At 44.6% G+C, this 16451-nt stretch overlaps 1 protein-coding gene and 1 pseudogene across 1 annotated transcript; one reads left to right on the forward strand and one right to left on the reverse strand.

Annotated features, from left to right (window-relative positions):
• The first annotated feature begins 2065 nt into the window (after window positions 1-2065).
• Window positions 2066-2241, forward strand: LOC133106542 (U2 spliceosomal RNA; annotated as a pseudogene).
• Window positions 2242-7805: 5564 nt separating this feature from the next.
• Window positions 7806-15736, reverse strand: LOC133142475 (perforin-1-like). The gene is made up of 3 exons (XM_061263718.1): window positions 15578-15736; window positions 11099-11621; window positions 7806-9198 (listed from the first exon to the last, which is right to left on the reverse strand). Exons 1-3 carry the CDS (start codon window positions 15594-15596, stop codon window positions 8178-8180), a joined length of 1563 nt encoding a protein of 520 aa, XP_061119702.1. The 5' UTR covers window positions 15597-15736; the 3' UTR covers window positions 7806-8177.
• Window positions 15737-16451: the final 715 nt, after the last annotated feature.

Below are 16451 nucleotides of genomic sequence, written 5' to 3' on the forward strand. Positions count from 1 at the left end.
CCAACGCTAATGCCTTGACTTTGAGCTTCACCCAAAAAAATAAAATAAAATAAAATAAAATAAATCTGTTCCTATCAGACGGAGACAAGACTTACGCGATCGGAGGATTGTTGCATGCGGGACCATAGCAGCTCCAGGACTAGAGATTTCAGGAAGAACGCTGAGGAGGAGGAACACGATCCGGCTGCAGGTGGCGGTGGAGAAGAGAGGGAAGGTGGATCTGCAGTACATTATCGTAAGACTGTTTCATGACTTATTTAATGTGGGGGTGGAGAAAATGTACTGCGTGCAGGATTACCCGAATAGGGGACTTTTCGATGTGACTTTGGAGAGTGAGGACCTGTGTTTGGAGGTCTTTGAGGCCTACAAAGAGAGGAAGGAGACAGAGGTACTGAATGGGATAAGCATGGAGCCGCTTTTCTGAAATGATGTGAAGCTGGTTACCCTGCTGACCTACAATCCTTTTGTGACGGCAAGAGAGGTGGAGGTGTTCATGGGGAGGTACTGCACTGTTTTAAGGCCTGAGGTGAGGCTCCGAAATCGCTTTGGGGTGTGGAACGGGAAGAGGCAGGTCTTGGTGAGGCTCAGGCCGGAAGAGAAATCGGTGGGCGGTGTGAGGCATCTGCCTGCAGTATTTTCCATCGGGCCGGATAAAGGGTTTTTCACATATTCCGGCCTACCTACATACCGCAGGAGATGCCTAAAGTATGGCTACATGTCCAAGGACTGCAGTTCTTTTGTGTGTTTGGCGTGTGGGGAAGAAGGCCATGCGGCACGCGAGTGTCCGGGAGGAAGGAAGTGCCACCTGTGTGGGAGCCAGGAACACCTGATCCGGGACTGCCCCGCCCGGAGGCATACCTACGCAGAAGTGGCCGGAGGACAGCCAGCTCCCCCTGGTGGTGGGGAGGAGGAAGAGCAGCAGGAAGGTGAGCGGAGCCAGAGAGAGGAGCTGGGACGGGAGCAGGGGCATGCTGCTTCTGCCGATGCAGCGCCTCCTGGAGGAGAGGAGGAGCAAACGCCGAGGCATGGAAGCGAGCCAGCTGGGGAACAACAGTCGGCGGAGGCGGCGCAGGGCTCAGGGGCAGCTCCTGCAGCAGAGGGGGTGGTGGAGGAGTCGGAGCTAGAGGCCTCAGCTTCGTCGGTGCCTTCATCTGGGGAGGTGCCCCCCACCCCGCACCCTCAGGGCAGGAGGGGAGAGGCGAAGGCAGGCAGGGCAGTGCCAGCCTCTGGTGGAGCAGAGGTGGGGGGGAAGGCAGAGGCTGCAGAAGAGGCGCCCCCAGAGGGAGCTTTTGCGGCGGTGCACGCAGGGGCAGCTGGCGGTGAGGAAGGAGGCCTGGAGGGGGGGGTGAAGTGCAGCCGCACCCCCACTTGGGCGGAGGCGACGGAGGAGATGGCAGTAGCGAGCACCAGCGGGGAGAGCAGGTCTCCAGGGCTGGGGGAAAAGAAGAAGAAGAAGAAGAAGAAGAAGAAGGTCAGGCTGGGCGTGGCCAGGGGGGGATTTCACTCGGACTCTGAGGACTCCCTAGGCAGGTCGAGCAGTGAGAGCCGGGTGTGGGACATGGCTTCCCCACTGTCCGAGTGTGGGTACGATGAGGGGCCGGTCCAACAGAGGGCCCAAAATGAAGTTCTGGATAGTGAGGAGGAAGGGGGAGGGGGAGGGGGGTTTGGATTTTGGGGGTCTAGCCTGTGATGGCGGAGGTCTATTTTCTTTTTTCCCATGTTGCGTCATGGCAGAAAGTTTTTTTTTTGTATTGACGTAATGTGATGCTGAGGAGGTGCTGAGTTGGGGGTTCCACGCAGCATGGCAGCGATGGAAAGGGGTGGTGTAATGTCTCTGGAATGTTTTGTTTGTGTTGCTGTTTCTGTTCTGTTTTTGTTTGTGTTGCTGTTCTGTTCTGTTTTGGTTTGAAATGGGAAACAATGGACTTTGGGACTTTGGGACTTCAGGGGAGGTTTGGGGTTTGGGTTTTTCTTTTTCTTTTTCCTAGAGCTGTTTTGAGGGGATTTGTGTTTGGACTAGTCCTTGCAAGGACGGAAATGTAATGAGTTCGGAGCGGACCAATAAATGAATTTAAATATTTAAAAAAATCTGTTCTTATCAGTTTAATATCTGATACGTCCCCTATCAGGGGACTATATATTAAACGGATTTTTGGCACAGGGAGTCAGAGAAGGAGCTTGCTCCGTCCGCTTCAAGCATCGACCCGTTATTGCAGTGCGTTCAGGAACGGTGCGCCTCTCCAAGTTTTGTGCAAAAAAAGGTTGTTGTCGTTTATTAGGTGGGTGGGTTGCCCTGTTCTTCCCCCTTTTGGTTTGTTTGTTTTTTTTGTATGTATGTAAATTGTGTTGTAAATAGGGAAATGGGAATCATTTTGGGTAAAGGAATTTGGTTTTAGTGGACTGCTGAAGCCTGCCCATACGAGTAAACTGGTACGTGATGTAATGAAGCGAGCAGGTGATGACAAAAAGTTGTTGAAAAAGTTTGGTTATGAAGCAGCTCTTCATTGGCATGAGGAAGCTGAGCATCAGAAAGCTAAGCGGCAAAGTGATAAGGCAAAGGAGCAATTGCAGTTGTTTTCAAAAGAATCTAAAAAAATCTAAAAAGAAGTTGGATGGTGATGATATTAACGCGGTACTTGTGTCACCATTGCCCAAATTGCCTCAGGCGGGAGTTGAGCTTCCCGTTCTCATGGAGGCATCTGCGTGAACAGGGGAACATGGCCCCCCACCTTACATTGATTTGGTGTCACCTAGACCATATAAAAATCCTCGAGAGCCGAGTAAACACTCACCATTAAATAAAGGGCTCTCCCGGAAAGCAAAACAGCTGGGTGATGATAGTAGTGAGGATGAACTTCATCCCGTGGGGCTGTTGGCCCCACAAATAGAAGTGTCAGCGGCTGCTGGCGGAACACAGTGGGTGTATCGTGCGTGGACGGTCGGAGATATGCGTGCAGCTATGGAGGGTTGTCCCCATCCGCAGCAAGGATATCAGGCGTTTCATATGTGGTTTGAACCCTTTATCAAACGTTATCGGCTAGATGCTACTGAAGTAGAGCGTTGTCTGCGTTTGCTATTGAAACAACAGTGGTGTCAGGTTGCGGGAAACTGGGCTGTCGAGGTCGAGGGACAAATGGCGCTGGCGCTGGCGCTGCTGCAAATGTGGCAGGGCATATATGGCGAGAGAAGCCTGATGATGTGAACAATGATGTGTACTGGCGTGTACTGGCGACCCCTAATGGCATTGTTAGGTCGAATACGCAATTTATTTCATGGGCATTGTATTTATGCGCGTATTTCGGATTGCAGACAGAAAAAAGATTAATCCTGTCTGGAATATTTAGACCGACTACAACCCGTTATTGCAGCAAACAGCGGGCTCGACTTACCGAATCCGTGGGATGATAACGGTCCGTATGCCCAACAGTTAAAGATAGCGTTTCTGACCGGGCTGCACCCCGAAATTTCGCAGATGGTAAAGCGACACCTGTTGACTTGGCAAACGGGGGCATTCCAACCCGTTAAAGATTAATTAAAAATATGCCTCACTCTAGAGCAGGAGGAGCTGCTGAGTGACGTGCCTAAACCTCTGTGGACAACCGGTAAAAACGACATTGGATTAATACGTGATGCAGCAATGGTAAAAAATTTTCGTCCGTTTCGACGTCAATATCCTTTAAAGCCTGAAGCAGAAAAAGGCATAGAACCCGTCATACGTGAATTGTTTGAAAAAGGTGTAATTGTGTCTTGCCCAGATCCCTGTAACACGCCTCTTTTTCCAGTCCGCAAAGCGAACGGAGAATGGAGATTAGTGCAGGATTTACAAGCAGTAAATGCAGGGGTAATTCCAAGGGCTCCTGTATCACCGGACCCCAATACTATTTTAAATGATATGTGACTGCAATCTGCTCGTTTTTCTGTGATTGATTTAGCAAATGCTTTCTTTTCTGTGCCCATTCACCCAGATTCTCAATTTTGGTTTGTGTTTACATTTCAGCGAAAGAGATATACATATACGCGTTGTCCGCAGGGATATGTGGAATCACCAGCAATATTTACGCAAGCAATGGAGACAAACATAGCGAAATTTACTCCCCCTCAAGGGAGCCAAATTATAATATATGTCGATGACATATTAATTTGCTCGTGTACGGTGGAACAATAGATACTTTGGCATGTTTGAAATTTTTTGCCTCACAGGGTCACAAGGTGAACAAAAGCAAATTCCAACTGTGGCAGGAAACAGTTCAATATTTGGGCCATAACAGGCAGGAAAGACTATATTGCCTGAGCGACAATTGGCAATAGCTCAGATGCCAAAACCTAGAACTAAAAAGGACATGATGTCACTTTTGGGCACTGTACATTTCTACCGGAGCTGGATTCCTGACTATGCATACATTGTGCAGCCACTGTTAGATTTGATATATGCCGCCCCTATGGCAGCCTCTGATGCCATCGTGTGGACTACAGAGGGAGAACAATCATTAATTGTTCTCAAAACAGTTCTGCAATCAGCTGGCACACTGCGTCTACCAGACCACTCTAAATCATTTCACCAATTTGTAGACATAAAGGGAGTTTTTATGACCTCAGTGCTCACTCAAGATTTTGGGGGGAAAAGGGGACCAGTTGCATATTATTCTCAACGCCTAGATGCAGTGGCAAGTGCATACCCCATGTGCCTTCGTGTAGTGGAAGCAGCAGCACTCGCTGTCCGAGCTTCCATGCCTATTGTGCTGTACACTGATTTAACCCTTTATGTGCCACATGCTGTTGCAGTATTACTTTTGCAGGCAAAACATTCCAACATGTCACCTGTTCGACAGTTGTCCTACATGGCAACTCTGCTTAGTGCACCACACCTAACTATCCAGCGCTGTACTACACTGAATCCTGCAACACTCCTTCCTACACAGGAGGAAGGTGAGCCACATGATTGTTTACAGGAGGTCATATACAATACTGCTGCGCGTCCTGGTCTCAAGGACACCCCTCTATCACACCCTGATATTTAATATTTTGTTGATGGCTCTGCGTCCCGTGACGACAAAGGTAATCCATGTGTTGGATATGCTGTCTGCACACATGATAACTGTGTGGATAGTGGCCCTCTGCTGTCTACCCACTCTGCTCAAGCAGCAGAATTGATAGCACTCACTAAGGCATGTCAGCTGGCAAAAGGTCAGCGAGCAAACATCTACACTGACTCCCAATATGCACATTCCACTTGTCATGTTTTTGCTGGGCAGTGGCGTAACAGGGGCATGGTAACTTCAACAGGAAAGCCCATAACTCATGCCCAGCTCATATTACAGCTGCTGCATGCACTTCAATTGCCTAAAGAATTGGCCATTATCAAAGTGCAGGCTCATACAAAAAATGTTGATTCAATCAGTTTGGCTAACGGCTTTGCAGACAAAGAAGCCAAGGCGGCATCCAAACGCATACCAGCAAATGATGAGAAAGGCGGAGAAATAGATCAGGCTTTGCGGCGCTTAAAAGACCAGTCGGATGCACAACAAAACGACTATACGGTATGATAACTCCTGGTGGCAGTGGCTCATTTCTGGGGGGTGGAAAGCAGCAATAACATCTGTACTGACCCTCATAGTAGCAGGATTCGCAGTACTGTTCTTCTGCAGCTGCTGAGGGGTTCCCATAGTTAAAGGATTGATATCAAAAATGTTGAATGCTAACCCACAATATCAGATGTTTATGTTACAGGACGTCAATGAAGTGACCGCTTCGTCTGACACGTCGGAGAGACCATACCAACATGTGATAGAATTAAATGACCTGTTTCAACAATAAAGTATTTTCCTGTGAATGAAGCACATGCCGAAAATCGAGAGAAGTGGCATGTTAGCGGATAATCAATGAAAAAGAAAATGGAAATGTTGTTGAAATTATATGTTCATGTGATAATTTTATTATTAATTGCTTATCCTATTATTAGTGTTTATACTATCATTAGTTGCTTATTATTAGTTGCTTATGCTGGAGTGATCCAGATCATTCATACTTATTGAAGTACCATAACTTGCTTTGTGCTAATAAATATTATTTTCTGTAACTGTGTGAGTGGAGATGTCTCTCCCTGTCTGTACTGTGGGCCTCCAAGGCTACAGACATTAACTGTGTGTTCTGGGTTATCTTGTGTTGGTGCCTGAGAGCCTGCAGAACCAAAAACATAGGACCTCATGAGACCTCATGACGGAAGCTACCATGGGGATTATCTTCCTGGAAATACGGAATTAAAACAAGATAAGATAGACGCGCAGTTAATTGCACAGGCCCCTGTGTATACATCATGCTGGAATGTTTTGAGAACATGTATCTGCATAGACAGTACCTTGAAGGGGGGAGATATGAATAAACAATCTGTAGTAAGGAGAAGAGTGGGGAATTGTCTTTGAATATTGATCATTGGGAATGTTTAATCAAAGGGGGCGTACATTTGTTGCGCTCCACGCATACATATATCCAGACAAAGGAGAGAAACCTTTGTCCTTGTTTTTGCATGTAACTTGGACCCTATGCATAGTAAAGATTGGATTTTATTTACTGTCTTTGTCTCTGAGTGTTTTCTTACAGGAATAAATTAAAATTCCCACCACAAAGTGCAACCCAGAAGTAGGAAGAATAAATGTGGACACTGGATTTTCATCGATGAGCCAGGGGGTGAGGTGGGGGTCAGGCAGGAGGGCTGAGCCAGGACACTGCGTCGGGCTTGACACAGGACACGTGGAAAACTGGATGGATGGAGTGTAGGGGAGGTGGGAGGTTCAGCTAGACCGTGGAGGGACGGATGACTCGATGGGAGATGGGAATGGACCGATAAGCCGTGGTGCGAGTTTGCGGCAGACTGTGTCATAGAGAGCTTCTTTATTCCAGCCAGCAGAGGCCGCCAAAGCTCTAAATTCAATCAAAAAGTCAGACACCAAACTCTTGACGCAGGAGGAGCTGGCGCGCCCTGGAGTGCCCCCCGCTGACCTGTCAAATACTCTTTTTCATCACGGAAAGAAAGTCGTCACACTTAGGAGCCCCAGAGTCCCAGAAGGCTGTTCCCCCACCCGCGTTCCCAGCCAACAACGTTATCACAGAACCGGGGATTCGGGGTTCGGAGTAACTTCGGTGCATCTCCGGAACAGCAGACCACTAGGCAAATAAGCAAAGCCTTATGGCTTGTTTTGACATCAAATTCAAACCATGCTGCAATCCAAGTTTCTTTCGTATTTTGCAAGTGAAGTGAGCATGAGTTATGGCGTATTCATTTGATAGCGGCAGCGAAAATGAAGATTTTGAAGGGTTTACAGCAGAGGATTTTTGGGACAGTTTTGCGGGTAGCAGCATCCTAGATGATTGAGAATGTTTCTGTGGAGTCTGAGGACTCAGATTATTCAGAATCAGAGCATGAAAGTGTTGAAGAAGACAAAGAAAACTGGTCAGTCAATTTCAACCTTGTGAACATTCAACCATTTCTCGAGTCAACCTTCCTAAATGTTCTCAACCATAGCCGAAACGCCTTGGGATTTGGATGGAGCCACTTCCTATTGGCTTGGAACTAAAAGGGTTAAGGCCCAATATCTTCTAAATTATATATTCATTATAGACTTACAGGGAATTAGAAATTTATGTTTTAATTATTATTTTAATTGTGGCCATGTAAAATGTGGATGTCATGCAACTTGGTGCTTTTTAAGCGATGGCCCCCTGAAATATAGAAGGCTGTAGCACAACAATGAAGCAGCATATGAAGCTAAGTGATCGCACAGAGATGTGAAACAATAAGATATGGAAACTCAGCTATACAATTTGTTTATTTAGCGGATTGATAAAGTGAAAATCATTGGAGCAGAAAATCATCAGGTCACTGTGAACTTGGCTGGGTACACACAATATGTGATAGTCATCATGATAAATACATTAATCAAGATAACACAGCAATAAGTGCTGATTATTGTAAAACATGCATTGCAGTAGATTGGTGATAGTGGCATTGCTCTGGAGGATTACATTCTTGTTCATTGATGATAACAGCAGGTAGATTTTCTTGTATTTCTGTGACCAGATCAGCGTGCAAATTTTCTTTTTTTTAAATTTGGCCTGTTGTCTCCTGACCCGTCACTGGGGGGGCAGGCTTGTACTGCCTGTTGTCCCCTGACCCAGTACTGTTAGGCAGGCTTGTACGTGCCGCACTGGTAGCCGCTGAGTTGTGGGTCGCAGGTGAGAGTGTAGGAGTAGGAGAAGCCCCTTCCTTTACTCAGATTGCATCCGAGGGTGTGGCTGCCCTCCTGCAGTTGCGTACGGCAGGTGCCAAGGTGGTCATCGTATGACACATCCTTGTCCCACACTTCCATCTTCAGCTCGTGATCGGCCTCCACATGGCCCAAGTCATAGTCCCGGTTCCAGGAGGGGTTGTTCTGCGAATTGATCCAGTTGGTCTTGCGGAAGTGGGGTCCATACCAGACCTTCACATAGGCTTCTGTCTTCCCCACCGGGTCCCCACGCAGCCCCCAGGCCTTGATCACGGTCACCTGCAGCCGGCCTCTCTTCAAGTTTTGGGGGCAGCAGTCAGCAGAAAGGTTGGGCTGCCCAACACACTGTTTGGGGGACTTGTCTTTTGGGATAGCGTTCTCCTTCAGGTATTGATTGACCGCGGAATTCACGTTCCCCCTGACGACAGGGTTGGGAATCAGCTCGTGGAGGGGGACCAGAGAGTACGACACAATGTCCGGGAGGTCCTTGAGGCTGGTGTGCCATTTTTGGAAGTCGAAGAATTCATTCTTGAAGAGGGACACCTCTCCCAGCCACTTGTTTCCGCCCAAGACCTCGGTGACATGGTTCAGGTATGACTGCTGAGAGCCCGTCTGGCTGTCCTGGTTCTCCAGCAGAGTCCTGCACTGGCTGGTAGTGGCGGAAGGTTCCAGATAGCCCAGCCCCACAGAGAGGCCCGTGTTCAGGCAGTCCTTCACCTCGGTGGCCGAGTAGCCGTTGACGGTAGCCAGGCAGGTGCGGATGGAGGTGAGCCTCCTCAGACGACCGCCCAGGCGCACCTGCTGGATGTAGTGCGTTCCGTAGGTGTGGATGAATCGTTTGTACAGGTGGCGTGTGTTCGGACTGTACTCCTGTGGGAGAGAGCGCAACTGCTGTTGGAACTCTGGGCTGAGAGGCGGGTTTCCTGAGACACGGTAGCTACAAGTCAGAAGAAAAAAAAAAAAGGAGATGAAAATGATAAAGGAGTGATAAGGGATAAAAGAAGTACATGGAAATAACAAGAAATCATTGATTCATGAACAAGTCGCATTCAATTTCAGATTCACATGAAGTTAGAGAAAACATTCTGAAAAGGTTAATTACCTTGTGGCAACATTTTCCATGTTTGCTTTAAAATGTTTGCTTTAAAGAAAAACCCCATTTGCTTTAATATTCTTGAAACGTGAAAATGTTCATGTAGTTCACCCTGCACATTTATGGACATATACATTGAGGTCCATAAGTATTTGGACAGTGGTACAATTCCTGTTCTTTTGGCTCTGTACTCCAGCACATTGGATTTGAAATGAAACAAATCCAAAGATGAGGTTACATTGCAGACTGTCACCATTAATTTGAGGGAATTTACATCTGTGTCAGGTGATCATTGTCAGAATTGCATCCCTTTTTATACATAGCCTTGCATTTTCGGGGACCAACAGTACTTGGACAGTTGGCTTCTCAGCTATTTCATATGAAACTAATGTATTCAATTGGTACCTCACTGCAGGCATGAGAAAGAGTCTTGATTCTCTTTGATTTCATTCTTGATTCTCTTTGATTTGCCTTTGGAGTCTGTTATTGGCATAGGTCAACAAGAGTACCACAGATATCCCAATGACAGTCAAGGAATCCATTATGTCACTGAGAAAAACAAAAGACATTGGCCAAACAATACTCTTACCAAAATAAACTATCTGGAATATCATGAAGAAGAAAGAGAGCATTGGTGAAGGCAATGATTGTGAAGGGGCTGGTTGGCCAAAGAAGCACTCTTCAGGATGCAGCTGTAGCTGTGTCAGTGACTACTGTGGCGACATGGCTCAGGCAGTAAGAGCAGTCGTCTGGCAGTCGGAGGGTTGCCGGTTCGATCCCCCGCCCGGGCTGTGTCAAAGTGTCCCTGAGCAAGATGCTCCCCCAAATGCTCCTGACGAGCTGGTCGGCGCCTTGCATGGCAGCCAATCGCCGTTGGTGTGTGAGTGTGTGTATGAATGGGTGAATGAGAAGCATCAATTGTACAGTGCTTTGGATAAAGGCGCTACATAAATGCCAACCTTTTGGCAATCAAGCAGTCAAATTGATTTTAAGGGTTTTATTTTCAATAATTGTGTTTCTGTCTGAATGCGTGTCAGAGTGAATCAGTTTAAGGGTGTTTGAGGGTAAGTGCAAGTGGAGTGTGGAAATACAAAATAACAAAGGAAGACCAAGTCAACCAACAACCAACAACCAACAACCAACAACCAACAACCAACAACCAACAACCAACAACCAACAACCAAAGGCTGAGCACAGAGTGAGAAATCACTTCCCTGAGCATCTGGGTGAAGCCATTTATCAGGGTTCTCTCAGGTGCAAAATTGGTGACTCAACTAATTATCCAATCAACAATTAGACCATTACAGGGGAAGGGAGGGATAGCACGCAGCACTGCCACCTGCTGGACGACAGCAACAACCTCAACTGAGGTTGTCCTATGTATCTTATTCGTTTATTTCTCAGCCTCATAATGGCTCCCTTGACTTTCAGTGGTACAACTCCGGTCCTCGTGTTGACAAATTAAAAGATTTCAATGGTAACTAGAATCGGGACTGGATACTGAAAGCTTTCTTATGCCTGCACGAAGGAAGCGATTGAATATACCCGTCTAATCAGAAACAACTGAGAAACCAACTGTCCAATTACTTTTTGTCCTCTAAAATAGAGGGACTATGTATAAAAATTCAGAATGTAATTAAGATCACCCAATTTGGATGTAAATTCACTCATATTAAAATAACCTGTCGGAATCAGCCAGAAACTGGTTCTGCTCATTTTTTAACAGACTCTTATTTTGACCCACCTGTATTGGCTACAGCTGAGCTGGTGAGAAGTGAAGACGGACTTGTCGCTCGCAGAGGCCTTAATGGCGAACTCGACCGCGGTGGAGTGCCTGCCACCAATGGTTATATCGGCGATGTCCCCGAGGCCGAGGCCCACGGTCCAGTCGTTCTCGATGAGGTCGGTCGCGCTGTCGGCCACGGAGGTGACGGTTTTGAGCAGAGTGCTGGACAGCTCCTGCCTGCAGCTGGTGAAGGGGCGCCAGTCCAGCACGGACAGCGGCAGTTTCTGGAGCTCGTCTCCATGAAGCGGGTTCTCACAGAGGGTGCACGATTTGTTAGAGTCCAGGAAGGTCTGGAGGTCGATCACGTATGCGCCTTTGTGCTGGAGCTTCACAACGTCAAAGCCCTCTCCCGCCAGGTTGTGCCCGGGGACGAACGGGGCTGCCTGGCATTCCTCCAGCGTCCCCACCCGACAAGAGAGCACCACGCCCAGGTGTCCCAGGACCAGGAGGCACAGGTAGAGTTGGGGAGTCATAGTTCTCACTGGCAGGAGGAGAGTAATGGATGAACTGTAGCCAACATCATCATTTTTAAACTGTTACTATCATGCAGGGTAAATCAAAACACATTGGTTTCATACATTCATTCATTCATTCATTATCCTAACCCGCTTATCCTGAACAGGGTCGGAGGGGATCGCATATTTATATAGATTAAATCAGCATAATGTCACAACAGCATAGAACTTACATCCGGGTGGACCATCAAAACTAGTTAGCTAGCTAACAAAACTAGTTAGCTAGGTAGGATTTAAGGTTATCAATCCAGTGTTTCTCTAGTTATATGGCTGCCAATGAGTGACTGGTGTTTATTAGCTAATGTTAGCTGCCAACGTTTGTGATGGACATGAGCAGTAAAATATGAAGTTCTGTTTTTGTGATTAATTTTTTCCCTCATGTTTCTGACACGTATGTCGGGCGTCTCTGTGTCAGCTCTGATTGACTGTGCCAAGCACCCGTCAAAACTGAGACAGCCCAATAAACTGTAGGATCTGGGCATCGCCAAGTTGGTTTTATATTAGGATATTCGGATTCCAGCTTCAATAGCTCATGAACGAAACGTCATATACTGAAACAAATGATGACAAATTCTGAATGTGGGTACAAAAGTCAACAAGCTACAACAATAGTCTTACCAAAATACATATGTTTAATCAAAATCGAGCAAATGTTCAGTTTCTTGTCCTCCTCTTGTCTTGACCACCCAGAAAGTTCACCACCAGAAATCTATTCATTTTAAAGATCCATAATAATTTACATGGGATTTACAGAACTAACCCCGACTCAACAAGACAATGGTCCAGCTTGTAGAAGCGAGTGAGACTACTCATATTTTACATGTAACTTTAAAAACACTGGGCAAAAAGCCAACAATCATTGTAATGCAATTAGGAAATACAATTTATTCTTATTTGATCATTTCTCATCTCATGCAGATACCTGCTTAATTTACAAAATAATTCCTAATATGTCTCCACCATCATAAAAGAAATACTTGAAATGACACCAGGGGCCAAATGTCACATTATATCAGTGAGAAGTCACATGAAAAACTGACTATAAGAGCAAATTTTGAGACCAATGAGGTGAGAGAGGGTCTTTAAGGAAGAAACCCGTTATATTCAAATGATGATGAGGATGATAAACTTGCCAATTACAAAGATGAAAACTTTATTCATATACAATAATACCCTACGTTAGTTGGGTATCAACAGATGTTTTTTAATCCATGGATTTGTTTATTGACTACCTGCTCAATGTGCTGAGTAAGCACGAAATGTTGCAAGGTTATTTTGATGCATTTATTTTTTAATTGCAGGATATTCGTGTCATAGGCCATTAGTTTAAAGGCCAGCCAAATGGAAAGTTATGTCTGATTATAATGAAGCTAGCTAATGTTTCTGTTCACTTTTCTTGCTTTTGGGCTGATTACTTGATGATAGAATATTAATCATTCATCCGACCTTTGTAATTGTTCCAGTGACCTTTGGTCTGCACTATTGTATTCCGGTGGGGATAAAAGCGTTGGCCAACTGTAAGGGTAGTTTATTTACACCACAGCAACTGAATGCAATTCATTCCCAATGGACCAGTTATGAACCAGGCGTTAACATCAGCTTGTTGAGAATTACTTTAAATCATTGAGTTTTATTATCACAAATCAGTCCACATCTGTCTTACAAACATAGCTTTTCAATGAAACATTGTCACAGTAGCTATCCACTAGCTACAATATCAGCTGCATTCGTTTATTTGCTCTCAGAGCGTCCAGTGCATGCTTGGAGCGCTCCAGAGCGTAAGTGCTCTGTATTTCTGAATGACAATGCTCTGATTGCTCTCAACTTCAGAAAGAGCGAAGTGTGCTCTGGTTCTTAGACGGCGAATTGAACGGAGCCATCACATAATAGCTCACAGAATACAACATTACTTGATTGTAAGATTTCAGTCATACGATGCGGCTAACCAGTTAAGATTACGTATGTTAGAGTCGAGTGCCACAGAATGTTTGCTCGGAAAAGTTAGTTCACTTAGCCAGCTACAATTGTTCTACTGTCCAGCTAACTGGCTAGCTATAAACATAACAGTCACACATAACATAACAGTTCTCCAGTGCTAAGCACAATTTCTGTAATTCAGTTCTGTAATTCAGTTTTGTTAGCTGGCTTACCAGCTAACATTAGCTTTTCCGTAAGTAGGCTATATTAATGTAGTTAACGCAGCAGTTAAATGTCGCCCAGTGGTTCCATAAAAGTGCCCACGGAAATGTGGAAGCCACATCAAAAATGTCCTTGTCACAGTTAGTCACTTGTTTTCTTGCATAAAATCCTGTAGCTAGCCTCCATGTGCAACAGTCTGTAGGTGGTAGGACAAGACTAAAACCAACTAGCCTTAATAGGGGGCCCCCTCCTGCCATAGTACAACTTTCAGAATACAAAAATAAACTTCTGTTTCCATGGCCAGTAGGGGGCCTTGTATTTAATACAGTTGGTTTTAGTGCTTTCCTACATATTGTTGAGACGCTATTGAATTTCTTGTCTTAAAAAAGACCTCACCAAAAATTTTACAGAAGTACATTTTTGCATTATAAAAGTTGCAGTATGGCCAGTAGGCAGCCCTCTATTAAGTCCAGTAGGTTTTAGTATATTTTTCAAGCTGATACATTTTCCCCTAAAAACCATAACCAAAATTAAACCGGTCACATTTATAATTCTGAAACTTGTAGTATAACCAGTAGGGGGCCCTCTCTAAAGTCCTGTTGGACTTTGTGTGGTCCTACTAATGGTTACACCCAAATAAATTCAGTTTTAAATTTCCAAAACATCATCACAGTATTGCTTGCTCTATAAAGCCTATTGGACCATTAACACGTGACGTGCAGTCTTCAAAGAAAGGCCTCAGCAGGGATTTGATCCAAAAACCTTATTGCGAGGTGCCAGTGCCATTCACTGCACCACTATGCCAGCCACTTCCAAACAGAAGTTCAATTTTGATAGTTGCAAAGCAACGGTTTTATTTTTTAAGAAAACAATTCACCAAAATCAATACAGTTTTAAATTTCCATACCATACAGTATTGCCGTCTCTGTAATGCCCAACCATCCATTATAATGTGATATGCAAATTTCAAACAGAAAAGGCACAGTTGGGTTTCAAGCTCAGGACTTGAGGCACCAGTGCTTTTCATTGCACCACTGTGGCATCTGCTTCTTCCAAGGTTTCCACATAAAAATGGACCAAAATTAAACATAAGCTCAAAAAAAGGCAGTTATTAAACCCAGTTTAAATTTCCCAATCTAAAAAAATATCAGATGTGAAATGTCCAGACCTACAGTATTGGTTGTCATTTGTTCCTTGGGCTGTGGAATAAGTTTTACAGCTATTATGCATGTTGATATTTTGAATCTCCTACATTTCGTGTCGTTGTACTTTCTAAAAATGTCGGGATTGGCAAAGAGATAATGTCTATGTAATTACCAATTTTCACAGCGAAAGTAATTCTTCGCAAAAAAAGTTGAAGTGGATTGTCTATGTTGCCACGGTTAAACATTTAGTTTTATTATCTTATTTGGACGTTTAGTTCGTGGGCTATTGAATTCGGAATTTGGAATATCTGGTTAATATTTCCCAAATATCCCATATCTGGCTAATATCTCAAAATAAAACGAACTTTTTACAATCGGAAAAATCCCAATCCACTGTGTGCCTGATTACATCTGGCACTACAGTCCAAAACACAACACGATTTCGGCATAGTTATCGAACTCACTTTTCCTACACTTCTCTAATTCAGTCGATTTTGAAGTAACGTCACCGTTACGGCTAAGTGGCTACCCCGAAGTATCTTAGAGACCTTTACTTACAAACATTCTGATTTCATCTATATATAATTAAGCATATTCATTAACCAATTAAATTGACTTCAGCCCCCATTCAGCCTCACCTGTTGCCGGAGATCGCATTTAGCCAAGATCAACCTGTTGCAGCTTGTACTCTTCAGTTCCTCCTGTTGACCCAGCTGAGACATCAAATGGTCTCTTCTCCTGTCTCATCTATGTGTTGTGCTGTGTGCAGTGCCCTGGCCCCTCCTTTTCAAGATTAATTTGGCCTTCAGTCCGGTCGTGCATTTTCATGTTGGTTTTTCAAACCAAGTACGTTTTGCTTTTATCAGAAACCTCATTACCCAGTTTAAACCATATCATTTTCTGTTAAATATTAATTTACAGTATATTTCTAATCTTGTGTCTTACTGATCTGAAATTGGAGGAATTATCGGCTTGATAAAGCAACAATTGAAAAAATAGAAAGCACACACAAATGCAATTAATTTGATGTCAGAGTAAAAATGTCAGATAACAGTAGGATATTCCATGCTTGAACATATTCACTTCATGTTAATGAGGCTTCAGATTCTGGAAGTGGTCTTTTTGTTGATCATTGACTAAACTGCATGGTATATAACAGGGCCCCAGACTTGTGAGTAGATGGTCACTATGTAACAAACTTGCCCTTATTGGACAAATCTACAGAGATGCATTTAACATTAATGTTTTTATTTTTTTCATTTTTTTATTTTATGTATTTATACCTCAATTACTAATACAACTGAAAATCAACACATGCTTTTTGTAGTGTGAAGTAATTTTTATTAATTCACAAACCACAATATTCAGTCGTGAATACACAATACCACTATGAATATATACACAAAAAACATAAGTAAAACCTGAAAGACCTAAAACCCTCTGCTCCGAACAACTACCAGCCTGTCTCTCTTCTTCCCTTCCTATCTAAAACTCTGGAATGGTCTGATCCCA

This window comes from Conger conger, chromosome 12 (genome assembly GCF_963514075.1).
Source record: "Conger conger chromosome 12, fConCon1.1, whole genome shotgun sequence".
NCBI lineage: Eukaryota > Metazoa > Chordata > Actinopteri > Anguilliformes > Congridae > Conger > Conger conger.